At 48.6% G+C, this 22,004-nt stretch overlaps 1 protein-coding gene across 6 annotated transcripts in view; it reads right to left on the bottom strand.

The window, feature by feature from the left end:
* Positions 1-22,004, bottom strand: part of PAX2 (paired box 2) — an 81,370-nt gene that overhangs the window by 44,605 nt on the left and 14,761 nt on the right. For all 6 annotated transcript variants that reach the window (XM_082611359.1, XM_082611363.1, XM_082611360.1 and 3 more), the window contains 2 exons: positions 4,077-4,162; positions 2,465-2,584 (listed from right to left, as the gene is read on the bottom strand). In XM_082611359.1, the coding sequence (XP_082467485.1) occupies positions 2,465-2,584; positions 4,077-4,162 (206 nt within the window). The remainder of the gene's footprint in view (positions 1-2,464; positions 2,585-4,076; positions 4,163-22,004) is intronic.

Below are 22,004 nucleotides of genomic sequence, written 5' to 3'. Positions count from 1 at the left end.
CTTCTTGCCAACTGGCTAGGCCTGTGGGTTAAGTATTTAAGCAGCAAGAGTAAACTTAGAGGCTGCCATTATCCCTCACCCAGAATTCAACTGCTTCCTGAGATGTCTCCCCACTGCCATCACCACCACTCTCCTGGAGGAGGGTCTTCCCCAGCCCAGCCCTGCTCTTGTCCCTTCCTGCCCAGACACTTGCAGTGGCTTCTCACGTCTGCAGGAAAAAGTCCAAACTCCTTATAGGGTCCCGTCTTGGTCTCCTCTCCTGTGAGCCTAACCCCTCCGCTCAGCCTTACTGCCACGACTTCCCCTCAGGCCCTTTCATCCCAGCCAAAGCACCCCTGTGTTTTCAGCACAGTGTCTTCTGGTCACAAAGCTCAGTCTGTCTGATAGAATTTCAACTACCGTTGTCTTTGAACCGTGCCCCTTGTCCATCCCTCAGGCCCCTCCTCAAAGAGCAGCCCTTCCTGGAGGTTCACTCCCTCCCCACTTTGAGTTCCCATGGCCTGCAGCCCAGACCTCCATCACAACACAGATATCTAGATCTCTGATGGGCCTTTCTGCTCTCTGGACTCACGTGTTTTACATGCCCCACTAGACTGTAAGCTCCTTAAGGACAAGAATCATATCTTGTTCTGCTCTGGGATCCTACAGCAGCACCAAGCCTTTCTTGTGACTGATGCCCAGGAAAGGGTGACTGAATTGAATTGACTTGAAACAATGAATGTGATCAATTGCTCAGAGAGGAGAGTACTCTGTTCTGGGCCAGCCGGGCCCGACCTGCAGTGGCCGCAGCCTCAGGCCAGTGACTCTCTAACCCCAGCTCCTTTCACGGCCCACAGGAGCCCAGGAAGCAGAGGACACCCTTGGCCCCAACCGCAGACCAATAGGGGAGAGGACAAAGGGGGTCCTGTGGCCTCTCCCGGCCCCCTGGTCATCTCACAGGTGCTGGTGGTTAAAGGAGAAATCCTCAGGTTCTGAGGCAGAATCTTCCAGGTCACTCAGAGTGCCAGGGAGCTTGGCGAAGGCCTGAGTGTGGGAAACCCCCAGAGAGAACTGAAACTTAGGCCCTTTCATGCAGCCACCCCTCTGCCCATCAGTGGCTGCCGCCAAAACAACCACAATGAAATTTAGTGAGTGGCAAAGGCCGTGGCAGCCAAATGGGTTTGGATATTTTGGAAGAAGGAGAAATAGAGCCAGACAAGCTGTTTTCCTGTGAAACGAGGCCATTAGGGCTTCTGGAAGGAGGCCAGCCCCAGGTCATCACTGTCTTACCAGGCCCAGGCCTCTCCTACATGCTGTCCTTTCTGCTGGAGGCCGGGGCTCTCACACTCTCTTTTCCCTCAGCCTGGGTCTAGGGAATCTCAGCTTTGTCTCTCTTCTCTGTTCCTTACCCTCTAGAGCTGCCCCAATCAAGGGCTTGTCTGTGCTTGGGATGACAACATGATTTACTGTCCAAACAGGATATTTTTGAGAGAAAAAGGAGATGCTGACTGGCCAAGGTGTAGAGACAAAGGCATAAATTGGGACTGTCTGGACTAATGGGATATTTGGTCACCCCCCTACGTTCATATTTAGAGGGTTCTGTCTATTTCATGGGAGATACCCTTAAAATCATATGCCCTTCCTAGACCAGGAAGTTACTGCCTCCCCAGCAGGGACCATAAGATCAGGGCAGGAAGCAGGCTCCAGACACTGGTGTTTCCCTGTCTGGGCCTGCCAGCCCTGCGCCCTGGCCTCATGCATCAAAAGAGAACCAGATGGTCACCAAGGGACCCTTAATGTCATAATATTTGAAAAACACCTTCTTTCAAGTTCATCTCCACCACTCTCTCCTCTGATTTCCTTTCCCTGCTCCTCCTCTTCATCTCCTCACCCTTTAACTCCTTGCCTAATAGCTAGCTGTACCCGAGGAGTTACAGGGAATGAGGGGAAGGGCCAGCAAAGAGCCTGGCGGGGTGTCTCCTCCCGTAGAGAAGAGCAGAGAGGGTCCATGCCCAGCTCCCCAAGTGGTCTGAATGGGCCCAGGGTCCACGTGTTACGGAGAAAGGACACTAGGGTCAGCTGCACATGACAACACTCCCCCATCTTCTGATGGGTTGAGATCAGAGGAGGACAAGTCAGGTTGGCTTTTCATCCCCAGGTCAGAGACCAGCTGTCCCCCAACCTCCAAAACCTTCCCATGGTCCGTGGCTCATGCTTTCCCTCCTGGCATCCCACCGGGATGTTCGGGATGAATCCCAGCGGAAGGTGAGGCAGTCGGGGCTGCTGAGCAGATGGTGAAACTGATGGCCCCACCAGCAGCCTGCCTCCCTCTCTCCAGGAGCCAGCAGGGTAGTGGGGGGACCCGGGCTTTGCTACTAAAACTGATCTCACAGCAGAGCAGCTGCGAGGCTAGGCCGAAACCGGAGCTCTGAGTCCAAGGACAAAGCATGCAGAGGGGAAGCCAAGCCTCTTCCCTCCTCCCTACCTTCATCACGTTTCCTCTTCTCGCCATTGGAGCGAGGGATCCCCAGGATCCCATTGATGGAGTAGGATCCCACTGGATCATTGGAGGTGCTGGAAACAGGAGGGGAGGCCGTACTGGGAACTGGACGAGAGTAAGGAGGAAATGCCATCAGGATAGCAGCTGTGATCGCAGGCCAAAGCCCCAAGGCTGGGGGCAGAGAGAAGCAGAGGAAATGAGGAGGGATGGGGAGCCCACAGTCCCCTCCTTCCTCTGAGGTTTAAGGGAGAACGCGTTGCTTCATACAGTTTAGGCTATTCACTGCTGTCCACCCTGGATTGAGTGGGGACCAGTCAACCCCAGGCCTTCTCTGCAGACCTAGAGATTTCACTCACTCCCTGAGTATGTGGGTTCAGCAAACAGCAAAAGCTGACTCAACCTAGAAAGCAAGCGACTCAGCGGTCGTGCAGAGAACACAGCTCCTAGGATGCCTCCTTGCACAGCTCATCCTATCTTATCCCCAGCCCGACAAATCATTCTAAACAAACCCCAGGCCATTGTTTCTAGTCTCCTGGGTGGAGTCTTTCCCAGTCCTGATTTAGAGTGTGGCTTTCTAAGGTCTATCTGAGTCTCTCAGAGACACAAGAATGGTCCTGATATTCCCCGGGAGTGTGGAGCTCCTCTCCCCCAGTTGCTTCTGGTCTTGAAATCACTTGAGAAGTTCCTAATTTCTCCTTCAGGGCACAGAATAGTGAACACATTCACTCCGCAGTGATCAGCTCAGGTACAGCCTGGCCCAACCCTCCCTCCCAGCACATGCTGTAACACAGGCCTAGTAAACAGCACTCCTGCCAACTCCAGGGGGGCTGGGACCAGCGCTTTCTACTTCCTGCTGGTCAAGAGAGAGGGGACAGCTGCCAAGAGGGGCAGCAGGAGAAGTTTAACCACATCCCAGCCCCTAAAGCCCCAGACCTCATCTATGGCTTCAGCAGCACCAAGCGCCCTTGGGCCAAAGGGAAGATAGTGTGTGGGGGGGATGGGGGCTGTTAGCAGGTGTTCTGGTGGACCTGGGTCATGTCTCTGTGAGGCTGTGAGCGAGGGTCAATAAACGAGGAGGTTGGAGAGGGGCAGACAATTACTGAGCGGATGAGACAGACAAACAGATCAAGAGAGACAGGTCAAAAGGAGAGAAGCCATGAGGAGGGAGGGAGAGAGACAGAGGAACAGGTCCAGGGCCATACGGACAGAGAGGAGAGGAAGGAAGAGGAGAGAAGAAGGCAGAGGAGGGGAGAAGAGAGGAGGAGAATCTCAAAAAATGGAGTAAGCAAGTAGATATGACAGAGGAACAGGGAACAAAAGATGGAGGAGGAGGATGGGAAAGAGAAGGAAAGTTAGAGGGAATGGAGGGAGAGAGACACACACACAGACTGATAAAGGCAAGGCAGCTCTGAGGAGATGCTCACAGGAGGCAGAGAGCAGTCCTCGTGAGCTAGTCTCCCAGGAAGATCCCGAGCCTCTAGGAGCCCAGGGAGAGCACAGGCCTTGGACCTCAGACAGGTGGGCATTTCCCACGGGCAGAGCTGCTTTTCCCAGCTCTCAGGGGGCTCAGCTTCCCCCCTTCCCTGAGCCCTCTTACCGATGGTGTGGCCAGGGGCAGTCACTCCAGTCCCAGCTCCATCCGGCGTTGGGTGGAAAGGCTGCTGAACTTTGGTCCGGATGATCCTGCAACAGCATGACAACAGCATCACACATCACATGCCCTCTCCTGCCCTGGTCACCTGCAGCCCAGTCCTGCAGAGGCACTCCCCTGAGCTCAGCTCCCTCCTCGCCCATCTGTTCCCTGCACCCCTGCCCTCTCTGACTGCTGCAAGGCAGGAGCTTGCCCTCCTGTTGGCTCTGTGATCCAGCCTAGTACAGCCCTGGGCAGAGACAGTCTGCATTCTGTCCTGCTGTGTGATTCGTGAATTGCAGCTTGATGTTTGGTAGCAAGGATCGGGCAGCAGAGCGAGTAGAGCACAGCATCCTTCCCGTTTCTGGGAGTGGGGGCTGCCCTGGTGACTTGCTGTCCATCCTTCCCTCCTCAACCACACACATCTCCTCCCGAGAGGAGTCTGATCATTTTGGAGCTGGCTTTCCTATTGGGACTGGATCACAGTCCTCCAGAGCCGAGGGAGGGGGTGAGATTTCCCCATTTCCTGAGCTAAAGAGAAGTAGCCAGGGAAAGGGCTGGGTCACAGGTAATCCTTTCATCTCCAGGATTCCAACACAGTACTGGTCCCTCTGCCAGGTGTCAGGCCCTGAGCAGCTCCTTGAGCCCGCTTAGGGCTCTCAAACCTGTCAAAGCCCCGTCCCTGCCCAGCTCGCTGGCCCGCTGGCCTCCTTCTCAGAGGCCTTACTTGGATCACACCTTCTTTACCAGACTAGGTGAAAAGCCTAGTACCTTCCCTATGCACTCCGCTGGGGTGGAATGGGGGGAATCCAGATCAAACATCCCAGGGCTGGGGATTGTTAGTGATCCAAGGACGCAGGGCTCAGCAACACAAAAGACCAACCCTAGGGCCAGGATCAAGGAACACTCTCCTCCACCCACTGGTCAGTCAGGTGCCCTTGGAAGCCACTTTTCTGAAGGCGCTGCTCTCCCTGCAGAGAGGAGTGTGAGACAACCAGCCAGGTGAGTCACAAGCCGTGCGGGGACTACAACACTTACGTGCAGGCAACCGAGACAAGGCCCCTGCCTCCCAGGGCCAGGAATGAAGTTGGGCAGGGAGGACACATCCCCCGAGAAAGGTAAGTAACCCCGAGGGGGCCAGGCAGTAAGTGCCAGGAGGATGTGGGGGAGAAGTCATCCCCCTTGCAGGTGGGGGAAATGGGAAAGAAGTCACTGAGGAGGTGGAACTTGATCCTCAAAGCAGAGTAAGGCTGAATATATATACACACACATGTATAGGAGCCAGAGGCACAGAGGATAGTGGAAAAGTCACTGGGCTTCATGGCTGAGGCCCCGAGTCTTCCATTAAGTGGCCACATAGCCTTGGCCTCATCGTTCTCCTTTTCTGGGCCTCAGTTTCTTCAGCTATAAAGTAAAGAGGTTAGACTACAGAATATCTAAGGTCTCTTTCCCCAGTAAAAAAAAAAAAACAATATGATTCTAAGATGAACAAAGAAGTGGAGAAGAGGGCATTAGAAGCAGATGCTGGAGGAGGGTAGAAGCAAAGCACAGGAGCCGAGTGGTCACGCTGGGTTAGGGGCTAATGCCTAGGCCAGGAACGGTGGAGGGATGTAAGGGAGTAAGAGGAAATAAGGCTGAAAACTTGGAAGTAATGATGATACTAGCGATTTTCCACTTATCGAGCATCTATTATATGCCAACATTATATGCAATTTATATTACAGTATATATATACTACTGTTAATTCTCACAACAACCTCCAAAGCAATACTATTATCCTTGTTCTGCAGACTGAAAACCAAAGCTGACAGAGGTTAAAGAGCTTACTCAAGATCACATTGCCAGCTAGGGCAGAGTTGGAATTCAGTATTTAAAATGTGTGCTTTTTGTTACTTTGTCAGACTTCCCCCAGTATATAGGAACCAGGTTTACAGAATCTCAAGCCATGAGTGATTTTTTTTTTTTTTTGCAGTACGCGGGTCTCTCACTGTTGTGGCCTCTCCCGTTGTGGAGCACAGGCTCCGGATGCACAGGCTCAGTGGCCATGGCTCACGGGCCCAGCCACTCCGTGGCATGTGGGATCTTTCCGGACCGGGGCACGAACCCGTGTCCCGTGCTTCGGCAGGTGGACTCTCAACCACTGTGCCACTAGGGAAGCCCAACCATGAGTGATTTTTAAACTAAAGGAGACGTGCAAACCGATGCAGGTAAAGCAATAGACAGGCACAAGGCCATAGGTAGCTGGCCTCAGAAAAGAGGAGGAAGAAAAAAAAAAGGGAATTCCCTGACAGTCCAGTGGGTAGGACTCCATGCTTTCACTGCCAAGGGCCCAGGTTCGATCCCTGCTCGGGGAACTAACGTCCAACAAGCCTCGCGTCGTGGCCAAAAGAACAAAAAAAAAAAAAAAAAAAAGAGAGAAGGAAGAATTTGTAAGATGGATTTGGCAACTAAATGGAGTCAACCATGGCTCTAAAACCCCAGTTCTGTGTAACTGGAAGGCTGGTGGTTTGTCCCACTGTCAGGAAGAGGGATGCAGGGAGGTGACGGGTTGGTCCTCGACATGAACATTTGAGGAGGTAGGTGAGTGTCCAGGTGGATGGCCGTGCACCAGCTGGCAGAGTAGATATGGATTTAGGAGATTATCAAGGAAGGAAGTGTTGGTTGGGATGAGAGGACTAAAGAGCAGACCCTGGAGAACATCTACAATCAGAGGCTGAGGAAAAGAACCTGACCTTACACAAGGGTCAGAGTTGGTCACACAGGAAACGGCAGAACCAGGATCAGGCAGTTTTAGCTAAGTCAACAGAGGAGAACATTTCCAGAAGGAGAACGTAATCCACAGCATCCATGGTGACATAAAGATTGAAGGGAATTGGGAATAAGAAGAGGCACGGATTTGGGAATTTTGGTGACCACTAGTGACCTTGGGAGAGTGGCCTCAACAAAGCAACTGAGGCAGGAGCCAGATAAAAAGAGGTTAGGGAGTGGACAGCAGGAGAGGGAGGCAGTGAACATAGACTATTGCTTCAGAAGTGTGTAGAAAAGGAGAGAAAAGTGTGGAAGCTGAGGATGGAAGTGGCAGCTAAGTGGAGGCAAGGCTGTTTAGGGGAGGAAGGACCTGGATAAGTCTGTAGGCGGAGGAGAAAGAACTGGTGAAGAGGGAGAGGATGGAGTTGCCTGAGAGAATGTGGACGATTGCCAGACAAGGCAGAACAAGGGGAGAACGGAATGGCGGCCACAGGGACGAGGCAGCAAGAGATGGCACGTGGTGAGGTGGCCCAAAGCTTCTGGGTCTGGAGCATGATCACAATGGGAAAGACCTGAGTCGCTAAGGGCAGTGTAGACTGGTCTACACGAAAAGTCTAGGAGGCTGAGCAGCTCAGAGCAGCTGCTCCTAATTCATTGCAGCAAAAGGCTTCTGGGATCTCAGTGGGCCTGTGGGTGGCTCTGACATGAGGGCTGGTGGACTCTGGGCTCTGGACTGAGGGAACCCCAAGACTGAGGCTGGGTGAGACAGACAACTGGATGGCCTTGTGGAGCTGCTGTCTTTGTTACCCACAGCCTCTGACCCCTGGGGCGCTGGTGCAGTTTTAGCTGAGGCAGCAAGTGATGGAAAATCACTACTCCCTGACAGCAGCTTGGTGGTGCATGGGAGAGGAGCTGGACAGGGTGCCTGCTGTGAGTTACTAATGCTCTTGGTGCCCGTCCATGCCCCCCAGGAGGTGGACACTCACCAGTCCCCAACGGTGATCTCAGGGAACTTAAGAACCGGGATTGTGGAAATGTTATGGTCATCCATTGCCCTCCTGTGTCCCATACACAAACCCAATGACTAACAGGAATATCACTAAGGGTTAAAAGGATAAAGAGGTTGCTTTGTGTGACTGCCTGATTCTATTGGCCCCTGTTCCTCCTCCTCTTTCTCTAATTCTTTTTCATTCTTGGCCCCAAAAGACAGCCAGACACATCTGTGGCCACCATGGCCCCCAACAGGTTTGGCCTGGAGAGTCAAGTTCCCACACATGCATCCTTGCGGGGCTACAGTCAGGAGCCCTGGGCCCATTTACCAGGGGTTGGGAGGTGCCATTTCCCATTTCCACAGAAAGACTGCCCTGCGAGCGTGCCTGCTCCCCACTTCTCCTTCCAGCGTGCTTTCCTTGACAGGGATGCTCTTTCTCCCCCTCACCTTTCCAGAGAAACTCCTAGGCTTTGCCTTGCAGGCACTTAGAATCTCACACTCACAGGAGTATGAGAAGAGCAAAGGGAAAAAGGGGATGGGCTCTGGGCTCAGCCTGCCTGAGTCTGAGTCCCAGCTCTGATACTTTTTTTTAACATCTTTATTGGAGTATAATTGCTTTACAATGGTGTGTTAGTTTCTGCTTTATAACAAAGTGAGTAAGTTATACATATACATATATCCCCATATCTCTTCTCTCTTGCGTCTCCCTGCCTCCCACCCACCCACCCTCCCTATCCTACCCCTCTAGGTGGTCACAAAGCACAGAGCTGATCTCCCTGTGCTATGCAGCTGCTTCCCACTAGCTATCTATTTTACATTTGGTAGTATATATATGTCCATGCCACTCTCTCACTTTGTCCCAGTTTCCCTTCCCCCTCCCCCTATCCTCAAGTCCATTCTCTAGTAGGTCTGCGTCTTTATTCCTGTCTTGCCCCTAGGTTCTTCATGACCATTTTTTTTTTTGTAGGACTGTTGTGAGGATTAAATAGGATAATTCATGTAAAATGATTAGTATGATGCTTGGCTCAATAAATGCTAGCTATAATAATAACTACTAGTATTATTATTCCTATGGGTGATCCCCAGGACTGGCTGCATTCTATGGAGGGGCTGTGCCAGGTGCAGACAAGGAGGCCTCTCAGGCCAATATGCCCCAGCCTGGTCAATGCAGCTGCTTCAGGGACCCTGGGAAGAGCACTGAGAAGACAGGAAACAGCAGCAGCAGGTGTCATAACCTGACCCCAAAAGAGATGCATCAGAGACTCTTGGGAAGACAGACTGGGGATCTCTGCCTGGGGGCACTGGGAAGGATCCATAGACAGTATGAGCAGCAGCTCCCTCAGGACCCCAGAGATGCCAGGGGGCTGTGGCAGAGCTTTAGAGTAAAGGATGACAAGGCAGGTGAAGTCACTCCCTCTTTGGTTAAATTCCCCAGAGGTCTCCACTCCCCACCATGTTGGAGATCAAAACAGTCTCATCAGCTCTGTGAGTTAGCATGAAAGCATGTAACGAGTCTCCTATTAACAATTTGTTAAACTCATGAAGAAACTGAGACACTCTCAATTCTAAGAAAGTGCTGGGGTGAGTCTTCACTCCTCTTCTGGTTTCCCCCCTCCCACCCCCCTCCTCTCCTTTCTCCTCCTCTTCCTCTCATCCTTCCTCTGTGTTTCATTCTCTCTCTCCCCTTCCTGTCTGTCTCTGCCCCTCTCCCTGTCTCCCTTCCCTTTGTCTGTCTGTCTCTTTGCACCCTGAAGTCCCACTGTGGCTGTGTGAGCTTATTGATTCCTGGGAGCTGGGGGAAAGTGGGAGGCAGGGCTGGGGTGCAGGCTCGGGGATGGAAATAGAAGGCTATAAATTATTTGTGACAGGAAAGCAATAGTGGCAGAGTGCTGAGCACAAGTCCTGTGTCACTATTAGATTCCTTTTAGCCTGATGACACTGTAAAAAAGGTTAAGTGTCTGCTGGAATCGTACACCTGGGGGGCCGGGGCAGCCTGGGAGCAGAACAAGCCACTGAGAGCAGGTATATCAATTCTCCAGGCCAATAATATTCCTCTCATTGATCGCCACGCAAAGTTCAAAAATCTCATTACAGCCAGGCAGACCGGGAACTTTTTACAAATCAATAGAATGATATAATGTATGTATACTTAGTACAAATGTATCTATTCATCTATCCATCCATCCACTGTCCGCCTCAGGGTTTCCAGGTTAACCTACCCATCATATTATGTTATGTTATGTATGATATTATATTGCACTATATTATATGATAATAAATGGTGTGCAAAAACTCCCCGAGGTGGAGACAAGAAGAGGTCCTATGAGCATTGAGGTGACCTCAGACAGCTCGCCTTGGAGGGAGTCAGGTGGCAGCATTTCCAGGCCTAGGCTGGTCAGGATTTCTAGAAGCAGTGCTTCCTTAGCGGAGGCTCCAGTAATAAAAAACTATTGTCTACTGAGTACTTACTATGAGCTAGGCGATGTCCTAAGTGCTTCAAGTAGTTCATTTAATCCTCCCAATGACACATTTTGCAGATAAAACATATGATAAATTGCCTAAAGTCACCCATTTAAGAAACGGACAATCTGGGGTTTGAATTCAGGCAGACTAATCCTAGGGCCCATACCCTTAACCAGGAAACCACACTGCCTCCAGGAGAGAGATACCCAAAAGCCCAGAATCCAAACTCCAAGATTCTATGGTTCTATTCTCTTGCTCTGTTGTGTTCTGAGAAACAAAGGATAAGGGGCTCCCTGAGCTTCAGCATTCCCCTCTATAAAATGGGAGTATACCACCTGCTGGAACCAGCTGCTGACAGTGTGATATCCACATGGGATCTCCAAGCATGTCCCCATGAAATCCTGTCCAGCTGCCTAGAACAGACTGCCTTCTCTACTTTGGAATTACTTCCTAGCAGGCTGGCCTCAGGCCCAGTCATATCACTGGTTTGCTCAAAGAGTCTTTGGGGCAAGAAGTCAAGTATTAACATACATGTGTTGTATACATGTATAAATCAGTTTAAATTGCCTACTTCTAGAGTCTTTGCAGAAAATACTTAATCTCTGGTATGGGGAAAGTTTTTTTTTTTTTTAATTTGTTTACTTTTGGCTGCATTGGGTCTTCATTGCTGCACAAGGGCTTTCTCTAGTTGAGGCGAGCGGGGGGCTACTCTTCATTGCGGTGCTTGGGCTTCACATTGCGGTGGCTTCTTGTTGCGGACGGAGCACGGGTTCTAGGGACACGGCCTTCAGTAGTTGTCTTGCACAGGCTTAGTTGCTCCTAGGCATGTGGGATCTTCCCGGGCCAGGGCTCAAACCCGTGTCCCCTGCATTGGCAGGCGGATTCTTAACCACTGCGCCACCGGGGAAGTCCAGGCAAGTCTTTCTTGATTGAGAAAATCAAAGGAACTCCAAGGTGAAGAATGTTTCAGACTAGCTGGCCCCACTGCCCATTAAACAAGATGATGGTGGGAGGGGCCTCTGCCAGTGACTTCAGGCTGCCTGGGTATTATAGGCTGGATCATTCAAGAGGACAAAATGATATTTGCCTCAGCAAAGGATATTTTACACAAGAATGCAGGTAATTGCTTTAACTCAGGCCTTTGAGAGCTGCCTAGTCAGGCACGTGTCCCTGGCTCTGCCCTGAGGCAAATCAGAGCTACAAAAACAGCTGGAGACTTTTCATGGCAGAACCTCAAGTGAGATCTCATAGATTATTCAGGAAAATTTTCCTTCTTCCCAAAATGGTTCCTACCTCTCCCTACTCCTGAGAACTCTAAGGAACTGAAATCTCCCCTCTGTACATCCCAAGGACTGAAGAACAGAAATTTACCACCTCCTCCTCACAGGAACCAAAAGGAAGCAACAGCCACCCAGCCTTCCCCCCTGGCAGCCCGGAAGTGATTCACATGCACTCTGTTTTCCTAGGCCCCTGCTCTATGTTTTGTGCAGTTTAGAGTTGTTTGCCCACACCCACTCACGGGTTTCAGTTTGGACAACTGACCATATGGCAGGCAGGGTTCTGTGCATGAGAATGGCTGCCGATGAGGGGAGGCTATGGGCAGGACCTTTCATTCTGGCTGTAGCAGGATATAACTGGAATACACAGGTTTCGAGGTTACCAGGGTTCCCCTCAAACATGTCAAGAGTTTCTGTCTCTTTTGTTGCTTCTCAGAGGTCATAACTGAGCTCTAAGAGATGACAGTCCTACCTAAAAGTTTACAGAAAGGTGTCCTCAAACTACTGTCCTTGAGCCCACTTGCATTAGAATCCCCTGGGGTGCATGCTAACATGCAAAGCCCTGGAGCCCCCTTCAGACCTTCTACATTAGAATTTTTAATGGTGGTGGGGCCCAGGAATCTGTAGTTAAGCAAACTCTACAGATTACTCTTAAACTCTCTAATATTTGAGAAAACTAGCTTAAGCCAGGGGGTAAGAAAACCATCCTTGAGAGAGTTGGGAGAATGTCTTGGTGAGTTACAGAAGGTTCCTTCCTCGTATTCTATCAACCCACACCCCCCCGTCTGCTAACCCTGACTCCATCGGACACAGTTACCAAAATTCAAGAGGCTCTCAGTTCCTCTGTGGAAACTAAACTATAAGCCACAAATAAAAATAATTTCAAAATAGTTTTTGGTAGCTTCCAGGCTGACAGATTTCCAGTGGGTTCCTTAGATACCAGGAATACTTTCTGCATCAATTTCGCCTTCTAAGACTGGCACTGAGGATGATAATCCTTCTACCACGTGTCCCTGGGAGCCCAGGCCAGATACAATTTACCAGGCTAGATGGGCCATGGGGCTGGCCCAAGGGGGCAATAGCGATGGTTTATATGATGAATGGTAAGCATATGGATTGATTTAAATTCAAGATATGCATAGGTTTAAAAATTAAGGGGCAATGTGTTTAACTAACCATTTGGAAACCAGTCTGCGGTGCATGCCAAGCCCAGAGCGTGACCGGACTAGCTCCTCTCGCCACCAGTCCTGCCCTCATCTGTCAGGGCTTCTGGGCTAGATCTGGGGTCTACCAGCTGTCCACCCCATGGTCCAGAGGCTAGAAGACTGCCTAAGATGATGGGGAAAAGGGTACTGCTATAGACTCATTGCTGGGACAAGTCGTCCCTGTCCATTCTCCCCTTCCCTCCACAGGCACATCTCCCTCTGCAAGCAGAAGGGAGCCTAGAGGGAAGGGGTCCTCAGCAGCAGCCAAGCTGGGGCCTGCTAGCGGCTGCCTGGCCTCCCTGCCTCTGGCCCCTCCCACCTCCCACCTTCTTGCTCCAGTATTCAAAAACAATCCATTCGTCTCTGTGTGTCTGTTCCTGAAAGAATGCGATGTGGCTAAAGCCTACAATTGCTTCCTATTACCTACAGGATAAATTCAAAATTCCTCAGCCTGGCCTTCAGAACCTTTCTCAATCTGGCTCCGCCCTGGTTTTCCAATCTATTTCTCTCTGTTCCCCTCTTCCACTTACAGTCCAGCACAGAGCAGAAACCTGTTTTCTTGCTTACTCAATTCACAGTGAGTCCTCCCCTGGACTCTGAGCTCTGCAAGTGCACATGTCATGGTTATTTTTCTCACCATTGTATTTCCTGCACCTAGCAACAGTGCCTGGCATAATGTAAGTACTTAAAAACAACTTGTTGAATAGCAAATCAATGTTATTACTATTAATAATAACAATAACAATCTTAAGGGACATAGTGAACTAATATATGTTCACTATGTGCCAAGGCACTCTGCAAAGTACTTTACATGGATTATTTATTTTTCACAACTTCTTATGAAGACTATTATCCCTGTTCTACAGAAGTGGAAGCTGAGGCTCAGAGAAGTTGAGTAACTTGCCTAAGGTCACACAGCTGTTAAGTATCAGAACCAGGACTTAAACCTAGGAGCCTGGCTCAAGAACCCATGTTGCTAACCACTGGGTAGAATAAGTCAGTCGTAACAAGAACAGATGGTAGAATCTATGAGAAACTGGGTCTGAATAGAAGAGTTGCATGTAAAAATAGTAAAAGTAATAACTATCATTTATTTCATATTCATTCTATGACAGGTGTTATAATAAATGCATTTTCTCATCCAAATCCTAACTACAACTCTATCAGATAGGGGTGTTCTCTATTTTACTAAGGAGAAAACAGAGAGGCTAAGCAACTTGTCCAAGGTCATGTGCTTAATAGCACTGGAGCCAGACTTTGGGTCTGTGACTCCAATGTCTGTAGGCTGAACCATGTTACCTCTTCTGGAAATTTCTATATTAATATTTCTTTGTGTTTATTAACTATTTGGGCATAAACATTTTTTTTTCAGTCTTTTCACATCCATGATCTGGACAACTGTGCAAATGTATATGTAGACAATGAACAGAGATTGCATGTAGCTGTGATTCTAAACATGCCTGCCCTCTCCTGTGCACGTGCCGTAGCTGTATTTGATAAGGATCATGTCTGTGTTAACCTCAATTTTAGGTTAAGGGACTAAGGTTTCACTGTATTTTATATACATTGGTAGGTTTGGGGGATAGATTTTCTAAAGTCTCTATATCTATCTATCTACTTTCCAAATCGTGTACATGATTGTGTGGCAATACTGAATACAGATGTGTTTCTCAGTTTCTAGAAACTATTTCTATGACTAGTGTATCTTTATATTCATGTCTGCTCTAATGCATTGATTCAAGATTTATAATACTGGATATATTTATCAAAAGTTCCCTCATGAATTTCTGCCCAGTTATGCCTTTCAAATCTGTAAGCCACAGTCATACATGACTCCACACTCATCACTGTTCCCTTCCCAAGGTGTTTCAGACGCTCACATCACAACCGCATTTCTATATTGGTCCGTGCACCAATATTGATGAACATAAATGTGCATTTGTATACCTGTGTATCTTTCTGTCTATGGCCAGGATGGGGTGGGGGGCGGGGACTGTGGAAATGAGAGAATTATTAAATGCCAAGTAGATGTGCGATAAATTCCATTGATTTTATAAACTCCAACTTGTCTTCAGTCTCCTTCCATTCTTTATCCTGGGGGCATTGCAACAAAAACCTATTTTAAATACCTTTACTCCCCCTCCCCAAAAAAGTGTCGATATTTTATTTGGATTTTTAACTTCGCTCCATAACAGTTGTTTGACCTCCTGACTCGTGCGAGTCACATAAATTCTGGGACTTTATTCAGGAGCCATGTTCCTGCTATTGAATAAGCAATTTGGGAGGGTGAATTAATGACTTGTGCTGTTGCTGGAAAGTCCCTGAAGAAATATTAAAATTGCTTGCAGACTGAATCGATACTCAGTGAACACCCAGCAAGAGGGCTTCAGCTCTGGAATGGCCACAGAAGGCAGTGCTCCGTGGAGGGAGGGGAATTCCTGCACCCAGCTTGGTGAGCCCCCTCCCAGGCCACCCCAGCCCCCCTTGCCCTCCATCCCTGGAGCACTGTCATTTTCAGTAATGGCGAAGTCTTACTAAACCCCAAGCAGGAAAGGGCTGATTTGTCCTGTCTCAGGAAGCAGGCTCAGGGGACAGTTTACTCTCTTACTAGCACCGAGAGCCCACAGGCTTTATTGGAGGTGATGGTCTGGACACATCCACCTGCTGGAGAGATGGGATGGCGCTGCTGCTTTCTGGCAGGCTGCACTGTGCTGGGGACCAGGAGAGCACTGGGTTTGGGGAGGCTGTGGCAGTGATCCTTTTCTGCTGGGTATGCAGGAGGGCTGGGTGTTGCACTGCTGGCTCCATCTCTGTGGATGCCTGACCAGTGTTTACTCTCGCTCAGGAGACCACATGATTTCAGCCTTTGGGCATGGGTGTGCCTGTGGGATGGAGCACTTGAATTGTGTTGTGTGGTACCATGTATTGCTGACACATTCCAGCAGCTGGCTTAAGGTCTGTTACCTGGTGTTTTGTGGTATTGTATCAAGGTGACTGCACTTTGTGTAACACTGAGTTGGAGGAATTTGAGTATTGTTTGGTGGCAATGCCTGTGTTTCTGCTTTGAATTATTGTGTTCGTTGATCATATCAGCATCTTTCTTTTTCGTAATGTATGTCTCAGAGATTAGGTTAATGGGTGTCTCCTTGGTGATGTGGGTTGAGTAATGATGTTGGATCTGGGTGGTGGTGTATGATTCGGTAATTGCTTTCTTGATGTGGCTGTGTGTGAGAAGACCCATCCTTTAGCGTTTTTAGCTTGCTCTGGCTTGGTCGTTTGCACTGCTTCTTCCCAGAAGGAGGATTCTAGAGATGGAGGACCAATCTCTTCTTGATGACCATTCGCACAGTTCTATTGTTCTTGGAAGCAAGCTGCCCCTGCTCTTCGGAACAGATCTGACCTTACCACAGTGACACAGGTTCTGGTGCCACCCTCCCTATATCTGCCTAATTTGGAGAGTTAAGCCCCAGGGCCAAACCCAATCCTGTTAAAAGTCTAGCTCCCTGGTGGGACTACGGGAGGATGGATGGGGCTAAACTCCCCAATCCCAATGGGAATAACGTGAACTCTAGTTCTGAGAATCCCCAGTTAACTCTACTCTGTGGCTCTGGCCATCGGCATCTTCTTCCTTCCCAGCATCCCCAGATGATGTGGCTCAGCTGTGGCTTGTACTCACAGGGCCACACACACGCACCAGGAAGAGTACAGAAGCTTGTACTAGGCATGACTTTCTACTAGGTGCAGTGTCTCAGTTCTGAGCTTGTAAGTACACGTACTCCCTGGCATGAGACTTCAAAATATACAAAGTTGCTCAAGAGATCACACATGCCTGCACTTCCTTTGATCCAAAGTTGATATGAAGTATGGAGTAGTGGAAAAGCACATGAGTTTTAGAGCCAGTACTGCAGGAGTTCAAATCCTAGTTGTGCCACTTCGCCTGTGACCTGAATGAGTTATTCAACTTCTCTGTACTCCAGTTACCTTATCTATAAACAATCCTATAAAGCCCTATGGGGTTGTTTATGAGGCTTAAATCAATTAATATACTTAACATGCTTATAACAGTTCCTACTGCAGTAAGCACTTGTTAGCTATTATTGTTATGAACATAAGGACCTGCCAAGTAAAGTGGCCATAAGATTGGCCTATGTGTGTGTATAACCACATGTGTTAATGTGAATAAAATCTAAGATGAATCAAGTTGTGTGTGTGTGTGTGTGTGTGTGATTTAAGCAGAGAAGTGCAAAAATTGCAGTCAGGTAGCATGAAGGCAGGGGGTAGTTTTCTCCTTGGGCTTCTGTCCATGTGGACAGTGTTGGGGGGGTTGGGGGTTGATAAGAATCCACCACTACCCATCTCCATACAGAGGGCTATACCCAGCACTGTGGTAATGAATAGGCAGAAAGAAACATGGTGGCCCTTATACATTTGCAATTATAAAAAAATATTTAAGGATGATTGAACTGTCAGAATTCAAATTTAACTCATTAAAATCATTTACTTTCTAATTTTAAAAATCAGGACCTTTACCAGCTAATAGGTGTCAATGAGAAGTAAAAGAATCTAGGCATTAAACTGAGAACTAAGGAAGAGATAAGAAAGGAATAGGAGTGAATGTTAAGGCATTTGGTGTGGACCTTAAAGAAGTCCATTGGGCTGGACTTGGTTACATTAACTAGGCCCAAGGGGCAGGGAGAACTTGGGGCCTCAGCCTTATTCCACAAGCTTTCCCATAAAGATGGTGAACCAGAATATATTGTCAGTTTAGGAAACATCCATTTTCATCTTTGCTCATGGGCACAGATTAAATAGGAGAATTCACAGAGCTCAGTTACTTTGAGCCATTACACTGAAGAAGTGAATTTTTCTCCTGAATTTAAAAAAAAAATCTTTTATCCTTTAGCAATGGAATAACTGCAATGATGATCAATCTCCCATGCTTCCCTGGAATATCCAGATATGCGGGGCCACAGTAGACAGATCTGGTTTGAATCTGTCAAATATTTGCTCACTTGCTCCTCTCCTCTTTCTTCATCCTTTACCCTATCTCCATTTTCTCTCCTCTTTTCCCCTCCTCTTTCTGTTTACCTCCCTGTCCTCTCCCCTCTATGACATTTAAGCATCAGAGGAACCCTTCAAACCCATCAAATAAGGATTTTTTTCCCATTACCATTTCATTTTATCTTTTTAAAAAACCACAAAATGCAAAGCACCACAACGCATGAAAATGCCATGAAGCCCAGAAAATGCCAACCTTCAACTCCTCAAGCAATCATAGCCTTATCCCAGAGAAGGAGTGTGCAGTCATAAGAAGTATACATGCACACACGCACACACACACACACAGAGGCTGGGCTCTCAAAAAGAGTGGACAGGGGGCTTCCCTGGTGGCACAGTGGTTGAGAGTCCACCTGCCGATGCAGGGGACCCGGGTTCGTGCCCGGGTCCGGGAAGATCCCACATGCCGTGGAGTGGCTGGGCCTGTGAGCCATGGCCGCTGAGCCTGCGCGTCTGGAGCCTGTGCTCCGCAACGGGAGAGGCCACAACAGTGAGAGGCCCGCGTACCGCAACAACAACAACAACAAAAGTGGACAAAGGGGGCAATTATCTAATTCTGTTCAATGGTCATATAACTGAGTCATAAAGGTTCCTTTTTTTTTTTTTCTGGAAGTACAAAGAGCAGGCGCCCTTCCTAAAACCAGCTGGGCTCACAGTGGACCATAATTCTCACTGGCATTCATGATACACAGTTCTGTTCACAGAGTATCCTTTTGGCTCCTCAAGCTTTCTTATTTAAAAGATTTCAGTGTTTATGCACGCACAAGCCAGAACTCACGTACACTGGCAGACACATAACTTGATTATTACTACTGCCATAATAATAACATTTATTGAGCACTTGATATCTGCCAGGTTTATGCGGCATAACTCATTCAACCTTCATGAGAACCTATGACAGAGCTCTAGCTACATGATTATCCCCATATTAGATCAGAATAAGGAAACTGAGGTCCAGAGAAGATGTGAGATTTACCCACAACCACATAGCCAGTGAGTGGGGAAGCTAGATTCAAACTCCGGCAATCACTTCCCAGAGCCCACTTTCTTATGTTTTCTATGCCACACAGGTTTATGTCTGGCACATAGTAGGTGCTCAGCAAAGGTTTTCTGAATGGATGAATGGAAGAATAAATGAAGGACAGACCATATCTATTAAGAACACTGATACTTCCTTAAGATAGCAAAGTGGGTTCCCTTATGAAGCCAGGCCTATCGGATAGCTTAAGCTTTCTTTGGACAAAGTGATTTGCCCTCCCAACCAGCTTTCCGGGGAAAGAGTCTATCAGCCATGCTTGCTCAGATACTAAGTGCTCCCAACCACCAGCTCTCCATTTGACTTTCAGGCCAAGCCCAGCCTCCCTTTAAACCAGAAATGAGACCCAAATACATCAAAGATGCTTCCTAACCACAACATTTTGTTTCCTAGAATATGTCCCTCTGAAAACGGGTGTCTCCCAATGAAATGAAACACCAATGAAATGAAAACAGGAGTTGGTTTTGTGCCTGGATAAAAACTAAGAAATTCAATCAATAATGTGGACATCTCTAAATTCCCAGATATTTGGCATCATATTGATAATCTTTAGAGATGATTGACTGAAGGTTTGGGTTTTCATCCAGATGTTTGGGAGTCGCCACAGTCATTAACCTGTTCGTCAGCAAGTGCTCATGCATTTCCAAGAGACCTAAGTGAACACTAAAGAGGAAAAGAATAACCCAGAATAAAACAGACTAAAGAGGACAGGGGTAGCAGCTATTCGACAAAACTAGTCAAGCAGACTCCGTTCTGGGAATGGGTTGCTGCCTTGGAGATTCATTAGAACGTGGATCCAGCTCACAAGAGACTCGTGTGCTCAAAGACCTTTAAAAACCGCATAAGGCTGTATCCTTGGCTGTCTACAGAACCCTACCCCATCAGATCGCAGTGTGGAGGAGTTGATGTATCAGTCCCAGCACCCGGCACAGACAGCTCACATGGTGGTCAATCCACCCTCATACTCACATGGCCTTATCCACTCTCCAGATGCCTCACACCTGTGTGCGTAGCATGTCTACGCATTGTCAGTCCAAGCCGTAGATTTTGCAAAGCTTGACATAAATCTGGTTTGTGACTTTGCCCATGTACCCGTTTGTGATTTAGTGCTCTGCCTTTTATCATCTCTCCTACCTCCATTTTCTTTCCCTCTCTACTTTTTAATGCTATTTACAACTTCCCTAGCCATAGGGCAGCACAGCGATCTTTCAGTTCCTCTACTGATAAACCCAAATGATTTTTTCTTGCCCAGGTTCTCTCTCCACTCAGCTTAATTTACGTTTTGGTAAATAGGAACTTTAGATCGTTCCATTCAATAGCATTTAGAGTTCCCACTTTTATCAGAGGGATCAGGGCACTAAAGGACTCCCTGCAAGGGACATTTGTTTATTCTCATGAGCGACTGGCTCTCTCTACGTTCGAGAAGGCTGCGTGCGTGCGGGCGTGCATGCACAGCGTCCTCAGTTTGAGCATCTATGCTCCACTGCCCTGTGTCAATGCTGCTTGGCACTGGCAGGAAGAGCCCAGTGAAGCCATTATGTGGACAGCAGCCGACCCTCAAACTGCTGGAGATAAATCCAGGCCCTGGGTCCTCTGTGCTGATGACCACTAGGTTCTTTGAGGAGCAAGCCCACATATGCCTGGCAGGGCTGCTTCTCCCAACTCTCCCTCCCACATCCACCCTTCTTCCCTGAACTGCAGGGGAGGCTTGTGATGACATTACTCACAAGCAAGGTCTGGGGTCCCTTCTCCTAGAGGTGGGAGTTGGCGGAGGAGGGTAGGAAGCCAGGACAATGCCTCTCTCTATATTTCTGGGCCAGCTATTGTCTTTTTCTACTTCTTTTCAATTCTTTCCACACCTTCTCCTCTATTTCTAACTCTATTTGACCTTGAACTCTGGCCTCTCCTTTCACACCAGAATGTGTCCCAAGGGGGACAGAACCTCCAAAGAAGCAGTTACCTGGCCTGACAGGCCTGGAGACCAGTAGCCAGGGGGCCAGCCCATCACTCCACTCCTGGAAATAAATCCCACTGTATTTGCATTTTAATTTTCCACATAAACAAAGGCCCAGAGTACTCGCTTGGGCAGCATCACTGGACGAATTTAATTAGAAATGAAAAGTTTATAGGGCCCTCTTTAATGCGATTAATGCTCAGTTAACATTTATCACATTCGTATGCTGGAATCGCCTTTTTAAAGCAGCCACTGGCCATGAAATGAATTTCTCTCAACTTTTTCTGTACCCAACCTGGGAGGTCATCTCCTGAGGAGTCTGCACTGCCCTCCAAGCTGCCTTCCTGAGGCCTCTTCCCCCACCCTCACTTCCCTTTAACTTGGCTTTGAAGAGACAAATGTGTGCTGGGATGGGAGGTCAGAGGGTGTGAGAGTGAGGGCGAACACGATTTCTAGGAGGGCTGTACCCTCTGCAAAGAGCTGAGTGGTCAGCCCAGCAGACTGGCTAAAAGACTTTAGAGCCTCTTCCCTAAAGAGAAAAAAGAAAAAGACACCCCTCCCCCCACCTTCCCAACACACACAGCCAGTCCATTTCTGTGGCCAAAACCAGGCTTTAGCTGGGGCTGGTTGGTGTCACACAGCCGGCTCTTGCTTCTCACCTTCTGTCTTTGGCCATCTCTTTTCTACCCTTTTTTCTCCCTCATCCTGGGCTCTCTTAGACTTTCCTTCCCAGGTCCGTGGTGACCAGGGAAAGGAACCCAAGTCTCAAGTCTGGAGATACCTCCTTTTCTCTGGCTCTCCCAGTCCCAGCCTGTGGGAAGGCCGCCTGTCCTGGTGTCAGCTCCTCAGGGAATCAGAGCAGAGTGGGGGGAACACAATACTTCTTTTGGTCCCTAGAGGAAGGATGGCCTTCCTCATCTTAAATTCTCTTCACTCTTCCTTAATTGGCCTCCTAACCCAAACCAGCTAACCTGAGTAATGATGAAGAGGAGAGAGAGAATAGAAAGGATAAGGGATGTGGGGAGGGAGGAGAGGTATGCACTCTGCAGATGATAAGAGGAGAAAATAGCTTGACATTTGTCCCTACCTAAATGCACACTCCCTATGAGGACCTCAGCAGACACAAGCCAAGCAGCTGCTGCCAGTTTTCCTAGCAGCATGTC

The sequence above is a fragment of the Mesoplodon mirus genome (genome assembly GCF_964341445.2).
Source record: "Mesoplodon mirus genome assembly, chromosome: 2".
NCBI lineage: Eukaryota > Metazoa > Chordata > Mammalia > Artiodactyla > Ziphiidae > Mesoplodon > Mesoplodon mirus.
The sequence above is the reverse complement of the archived record's forward strand: the minus strand, read 5'-3'. Positions and strand labels throughout refer to the sequence as shown.